This window comes from Populus euphratica, unplaced genomic scaffold (assembly GCF_000495115.2).
Source record: "Populus euphratica unplaced genomic scaffold, PopEup_1.0 scaffold222.1, whole genome shotgun sequence".
Taxonomy (NCBI): domain Eukaryota; kingdom Viridiplantae; phylum Streptophyta; class Magnoliopsida; order Malpighiales; family Salicaceae; genus Populus; species Populus euphratica.
In genome coordinates, this window is record NW_011500024.1 from 185743 (window position 1) to 193343 (window position 7601).

Below are 7601 nucleotides of genomic sequence, written 5' to 3' on the forward strand. Positions count from 1 at the left end.
TAATAATTTTATATCTTTATATGTATTGATGAGGTTATATAGATGCAACAGTGCTCCTAGGTTTTCGATAATTTGATAATCAAAGTTATTTTTTCAAAAAAATAATAATAAAATTTGATTATTTATATTTTTTTTTGGTAAAGAAGAGAAGAATTCTTTTTCAATAATCTTTAATATAATTCATATTATTGTTATAAATAGATAAAGGTGGGTGGGATTCAACCATATCTAGATTTTATACAAGGGTAAGGTAATCTATACAAAATTGGTATTGAAGACTTTGGATGGAATTGTAATCCTTGTTCTGAGAACGTATCCCACCCTATTTTTCATCTTCTCTTACAAAGCTCTCCCTCCTGCTCCCCCCACCTCTTGAGAGAGAGGCAAGCACACAGATTTTCAATTTCTTATTTGAAAAATTATGCTGGACACTAATGGAGGCGCATCTCTACCATCAACAGGAACAGACGCAGAAAAACGCCGAGTCAGCTACTTCTACGAGCCCACAATCGGTGAATACTACTACGGTCAAGGCCACTCAATGAAACCCCACAGAATCCGAATGGCACACAACTTGATAATCAACTACGCTCTCCACCATCGGATGGAAATCAACCGTCCATTCCCAGCAGGTCCTGAAGACATAGGGTGGTTCCATTCTGATGATTACGTGGAATTCTTGTCTTCAGTGTCACCACAATCAGCGAGTGATCCGGCACATGGGAGGCAGTTGAAGAGGTTTAATATTGGTGAAGATTGTCCGGTTTTTTATGGGTTATTTGAGTTTTGTCAGGCCTCTGCTGGTGGCTCAATTGGCTGTGCTGTTAAGCTTAATAGAGGGGATGCTGATATTGCTTTGAATTGGGCTGGTGGCTTACATCATGCGAAGAGGAGTGAGGCTTCTGGGTTTTGTTATGTTAATGATATTGTTCTTGGCATTCTCGAGTTGCTCAAAGTTCATAAGGTAATTTACTAGTGCATCTCTTTCTCTCCTTTACTTTATTTCTCATGTATTTCGGTTATTGTTTGTTTGATTTAGGGTTTTTACTGGTTTCTTTATGTAGGTTTTGTTTTTGTAAATGATAATTTGTGTTTCCCTATTTTCCTTCTTAGATTGTATGTTTTGCTACAGGGTTTATTTGTAGTTAGTTGATTTCCACTAAGCTATGTTTTTATCAATTTTAAGCCAAGTCTTGGTGAGTAATGTATTATTTTGTGTGTCTAGTTTTCGACTAAAAGTAATGGTTGTTTTTTGAGAGTCCAAATTAGGGTTAGGTGGTTTCCATATCCACTTGCTTAATGAGATGATGAATGACAGAAAAAATGTTATGCATCCTAGTTATTCAGACCGGGAAAGCTAATGATGGTTTTTGATATATGCCTTTCTTGAAATACAGTAGTTTCTCTTTATTCGACCATATTTGTAAAAATGGTCGAACTGCAACTGGTATCTGCTCATTTCCAATTTTATTTGGGACATGATCGATTTTGAATAGCCTTGTTAAGAGTGCTTTTATTTATTTATTTTTGTTTTTTGTTGTTTTGCTCGTGTGATCTCATTCAATTTGTATTGGAGAAAATTTTGTTTATCTTTCAAGTTTTGTGAATCGACATGGCTGCATTTTCTGATTTCTTAATGTTTTTCTGAATGCCTTCTTTGAATGGATTTGGGCAGCGTGTATTGTATGTAGATATTGATGTCCACCATGGCGATGGTGTTGAGGAAGCATTCTATACTACTGACAGGGTTATGACTGTGTCCTTCCATAAATATGGAGATTTCTTTCCAGGGACGGGGCACATCAAGGACATTGGAGTTGGGAAAGGGAAGAACTATGCCCTGAATATTCCTTTAAAAGATGGGATGGATGACGATTGTTTTCGTGCTCTGTTTCGGCCACTTATCCAAAAAGTGATGGAGGTTTATCAACCTGATGCAGTTGTTCTCCAATGTGGAGCAGATTCATTATCTGGTGATAGGTTGGGGTGTTTCAACCTGTCTGTTAAGGGCCATGCAGACTGCCTTAGATTTATTAGATCTTTTAATGTTCCTCTGATGGTCTTGGGTGGGGGTGGGTATACTATCAGGAATGTTGCCCGTTGCTGGTGCTATGAGGTCTCTCTCTCTCCTCCACATGTGTATGCTTGCGCACACACATGCACATAAAAAATATGCACACATAGATTGATTCCATAACAATGCCAAGTTATTCATACACATGTTGCTTTGTCTCAGACAGCAGTTGCAGTTGGGGTGGAACCAGATAACAAATTGCCTTACAATGAGTATTACGAGTACTTTGGCCCTGAATACACACTTCATGCTGACCCATCCAATATGGAGAACCTAAACACACCCAAAGACATGGAGAGAATAAGGTGGTTGTCAGTACTTCATTACTTCTTTATAACTAAAGTTGCAATTAGTACTATGTGAATTACATTTCAAAATCGAGAATATAACTCTGAGAGATTGGAACCTACAAGCAAAATCATTTTGCATTTAACATATAATGCCTGTCAACTTTGTAATCTATAAACAGGGCATAACTACTTCTAGTTGATATGCCCCTTCTATTTCTCATATCATATAAGGGTTTGCCATATACTTCTTTGGAACATGGTGTCAGAATTCCTATGTTAAAATGGGATCAACTTCATTTTCACTATAGTTTAGAGCATGGTGCATTCATGTGCTAAATTATGTTCTTGTTCTTAGCTGATTGCCTCTTTTATAAGTTTCTTGTTCTAAATTCCTCCTATATTCTTGGATAGTCACAAGAATGAAGGCAATTATTTTATTTAAATTGAAGCTTATGAATGGGACTGAATGAGATTGACAATCATTTAGCTGAGAACCCATGCATTATGACTAAAAACTCAGGTTTGAGGTCTATTATTTCATGAGGCCTAAAATAAACTTCTGTTACCTGGCATTCTGTATCAATTATTGAATTACCACAATTGTTTTTCATCTGTTCTGATATTTGTTACATTCACTATTTGTTAATGCTGTGGTTAAATTTTCCTAGAAAATGTCTGTGAGCCTAAACTGCAATTTTCTCTCATTATCTCTCTCTCTCTCATGCATATAACTTAATTAGGTACCCATATGAGGTTGTAGATATAATGGTTTTACAAAAGTTCTGTACGAATATTTGTTTTCTGTCCTTCCAACTTTCTTTGTAATTATTTTTGCTTGTTCAATTTTGTGACTCGCAACTTTTTCAGGAACATACTGCTAGAGCAACTTTCTAGACTGCCTAATGCTCCCAGTGTACCTTTCCAGACAACACCAGCTACAACTGAAGTTCCAGAAGAGGTTGGTGGGCTGTGGAAAATTTTCTGGAAATAACTCAATTGCCATTACTTCTTGGGTTTATCTCTTTCCTTTTTGAACTTGTTGGATGTGTGGTTTGGACAGGATGAAGAGAACATGGATCAAAGACCAAAGCGTCATGTATGAAATGGTGTTGATTATGAGTCTGAGTCTGATCATGATGAAGATGAGAAACCGGAACCCGGATTTTTCTGAGATAAGGTAAGAAATTTTAGTTGTCTGCTGAACTGAACTTGTAAAATCTCTTCTGGTGGTCTGCCCCTTTAACTGTATCTGCAAATAGCTGAAGCTGCTCACAGCCTCACACTTCACCCATTTGAACCCTAGTGTTAGAATATGGAATTTCATCAGTTGTTCTTATGCAAGTTTCTGTCCGTCTGTCTCTCTATGTCTTTCTCTAAGGTGACAGTCATTCATGCAAAGTGACTGCAACTGAATCTGAAAGCGGGAATTATATGTCACCTGCTTGTCATGTTTGTTACATTTATCTCTGCCACTTTTACACCTAATGATAATTGAGATAAAGGGAGATTTTGAGAGCTATTACACGTAGAATTTTGAAAGGGAATCCCTAATCCCTACACACCTGCCTCCATCTAATGTAGAAATTTCTGAATCTTAATGTAGGGAGAAGAAGACAAGAAAGAGCATCCATGGTTTTGATGGGTGGAAAACAGTTATTTTCTAATTTCATTGCTTCTATATCATGTACAGACCCCCCCTCAACATGTAGCTTATAGCTTCAGATTTCATCTTTGGATGAGCAATCATGTAGATACTTTTGACAAATATCAGTAGAATAGGTAGTTGCAAAGGGTCATATTCACTCATGCTGCGAGCCTTTTTGCTGAATTACTGTGTTGTACAAGCAGTTGTAGTTGATAACCAAACGGAATGTTAGATACATTTTTGTGCAGAAAACCTTCATTTATTTTGGTTAACACAGTAATTTTCTTTGTACTGGGCAAGCAAAAGCATTTAGATTTTGGACCGACCCGGGCATGCCCGTAGTTAATACCAATGATGCAGTAAGCTTGAATTGATCATAACTCACAACTGATAGTGAAGAGTAAGGGTGGCTAAGCAGTCTTCTTGAATGTAGTAATTATTATCATGGTATGTAAAGGGACTTCTATTTATTTTGTTAGCATACGTGCAACACGTTTCCTTTGAGTTGGTGGAGCGCTCACTGTAAGTGGTAAGCTAAGATTTGTTTGCAACTTTGTCATTGCGATGCTAAAGAGCTTCAAGGTTTGTTTATTTGGTAGTTCATGGTACTACCACCCCTAAGAGCTATGTTAGATGGTCAGAGATTTATTCCTCTCTTTTTTTATCTTAATATATGAGATAAAACACATCTTTAAGATTGTAGTTTTTAGATGCTTATGGAACCATTCACCGCATTTCCTTTCTACTCAAATCACTAACCAGCACTTCAATGTGTGCACTACTTTGCCTCAGAGAATGCGGCCCAGACCCATTCCATTCTCAAGTTGGGAGCGAGTTTCGTAGCTCGTTTGACCCATTAGTGATTGATGTAGGAAGAGAGTATTTTGGTGTCAAAAGGCTCCATGGTTTTTTTATTTACAATGGAAATGCATTATCTGCTAACGTTAACGGTCGGTTCTCAGGGATTCTTGTCGGTTTGTTTGATTCCAAACTTGGGGGAGATTACGGAAGAGTTTAAGGAAAGACGGGTGTGTCCAGTTGAATGCCGGGGTAGTTGTGTGGAGGCTGAGGATAGAAGGGATGGTCGTCGAAGTCAATGCGCGGGGGTTTTGGTAATCGGCTTCACGCATTGAATCCTGGGAATCGAAAGGATGATAGTTTGCCGGGAAAAAAATTATGTTGAATAACATAAAAATAATTATGTATTAGAAAACAATATCATGCATTAATCTTTTTGGTTTAAAAAAACTTGACATCAAATTTAAACTGTTGTTGCCTTGATTTTATAGATATCCAATCAAAACTCTCTAGCTCTTTTTCTTTCTTTGCTTTAATTATATAATAATTTTAAAAAATTAACTTTAATTCCTCCATTTTAAAAATTGTATAAAAAATAACAATTGACAAATTATTTCTCTTCCATTAGCTTGTAGAATAATAAATTACAAGCTTTAAACTTAATTTATAAGTATTTCTTGTATTCATATAACCTTTGTATTTATCTATATTTGTGATAATAATAAAATTACAACAAAAAGGATCAATATAATTTAAATGAATAATTTTATTTTGTTGAGCTCGTTTCAAGTGTTGTTTTTTTTTTTCCCCACTCAATTTCTTACTTATCAACAAGGATATTATTAATAACATTATTAGTATTATTAATGTCTTTTTTTATGATATTAACATCAATATAATCATCATCAAAATAAATATAACAAATTGATGGAGAATATTAATCTATATTCATCTCACCATAAATAGGATAACTAAAATCTCTATCATACTTAACCTAATTAAAAAAATAATAATCACCTTTGCTCATGCTTCTAAAATGTATTTTTAAAACTAGTCATGGATATGTGATCACTTTTCTTATGATTTCATGAGCTCCCCACCTCCATTTATGGATAAATAAATTTTACAATTTATCTTCACATGTTTTCTATCACCGAATCTAAAACATCTCTTTTAAATCATATAATTTACCTCTATATCTCTTCTATCATAAGATCCTGAATGTTTCTTTTTAATGGGGAACTTTCTTATCCCCTTTTATCTAAACACGTTTTATTCTACGATTTTTTCTAGCTATGGTTATTTAAAAGAATACAACAAATAAACTAACCTGGGATTGCAACACACAACGAGCAATAACCTAGGATCATTGATGATACGATCCAAGTAACAACAAGAGATCTGTTAAAGGTTCTAATTGGTCTAATGATAAGACTTAGAGCTAAGAGATTGAAAGAGGCTTTCAATAGACTTCTTTGAAACATATATGCTAAGGTGAACTTCAATAAGATATTAAATAATAAAAAAAATCCTTAATTAATTTAATTCATGTTCAAGAAGGTCTTGTTAGTGGGCATTCAGACATTACAAAAAATTTGGCATAAGAATATTCAAATCTATTCTGGTCATAACTAAAGATCCATATGATGTTTTAATGCGATTCTAATTGAATTAAAAAAATAAACATTCATAGCTTTCCATTGATATATAACATAACTTCTAATTCAGTAACATGAAAGAGAACCATGTATTTGAAGTTAGGTTTTGATTATATTAACAGATAACAAAAACTACTTTGGTTTTATTTAAATTAGTTGAGCTATTGTTTTATTTATATTTTAGTTATTAATATGCTTTCTAAATATATGAGGGCCTTTATTTAAATTTAGGTTCATTAGATTATTATTATTATTATTATTATCCATATTCATTAAGGATATCCTATTAAACCTAGAATTCTTTTTAATATAAATATTTTTTTTAGTGACCTTTTGAAGTTAGACTATTTTTGTAATAAAGAAATAGATATTGTTATATTTTACGGTTGAGTGATTCTTATACTAAGTTATTAATTAACTTGCAAACTCTTCAAAAAATTAATTAATTTTGTTGTGATTTCATACTACTCGTTCATGTTTCTTATAATTGTAGAGTGAGGGTAATCGCATATAACTTTAGTTCTCCAAGGTAAGTTCTTATTGGATCAAATTGTAAACTATTTAATTATGATTTTAGTCTATCTTGAGAGGTATCTATATCAATTGGTATAAGAGCTTATGCTATTATCATGTTATATCGTTTTAATATTTAATTTATGTTGTTTCTTGATTTTCTTTCATCCTAGCTTCGGCTAGGGTCTTCTTCTTTTTTTTTTAAAAAAAAACATCTATTATTCTCTAATTATTTCAAATTTTATGTCAAGCCCTATATTAAAAAATCATTATACTTAATTTTTTTTATGTATTTTTTTATTTTGTCCAACACATAAAAAAATGTGTTCTTATTCTTCATCTTTTATCTTTCTTGATTTCAACTTAAAGTAAAAAAGAAAAAGAAAAAAGAAGTCATGTTCTTGTTGAAATGTGTGGATAAAAGAAAGAGAAAAAATAAAGGAAAAATTGCAATAATTTATTGAGTTGACATGTTAGGGCATAATCGAATAAAAACCCTTGGATTATATGGTTAGCTAAAAGTTTCTTAAGTGTTTTCTTGATTTTATCAAATAGGTACACACCAAATCATGGTATTGCCAAATTAAATTCTTGTTTTTCTTGAATTATCTTATCTTATTTCA

The 7601-nt window shown here is 33.3% G+C and overlaps 1 protein-coding gene across 2 annotated transcripts; it reads left to right on the forward strand.

Annotated features, from left to right (window-relative positions):
- Nucleotides 1-219: 219 nt before the first annotated feature.
- LOC105142066 (histone deacetylase 6-like) lies at nucleotides 220-5258 on the forward strand. Of its 2 annotated transcripts, none has more exons than XM_011049516.1 (6): nucleotides 220-964; nucleotides 1676-2116; nucleotides 2237-2379; nucleotides 3232-3322; nucleotides 3425-3541; nucleotides 4972-5258. In XM_011049516.1, exons 1-5 carry the CDS (start codon nucleotides 422-424, stop codon nucleotides 3464-3466), a joined length of 1260 nt encoding a protein of 419 aa, XP_011047818.1. In that variant the 5' UTR covers nucleotides 220-421; the 3' UTR covers nucleotides 3467-3541; nucleotides 4972-5258. The 2 variants fall into 2 exon arrangements, with proteins under 2 accessions (XP_011047818.1, XP_011047817.1); XM_011049515.1 differs by lacking the exon at nucleotides 4972-5258 and adding an exon at nucleotides 3968-4300.
- Nucleotides 5259-7601: the final 2343 nt, after the last annotated feature.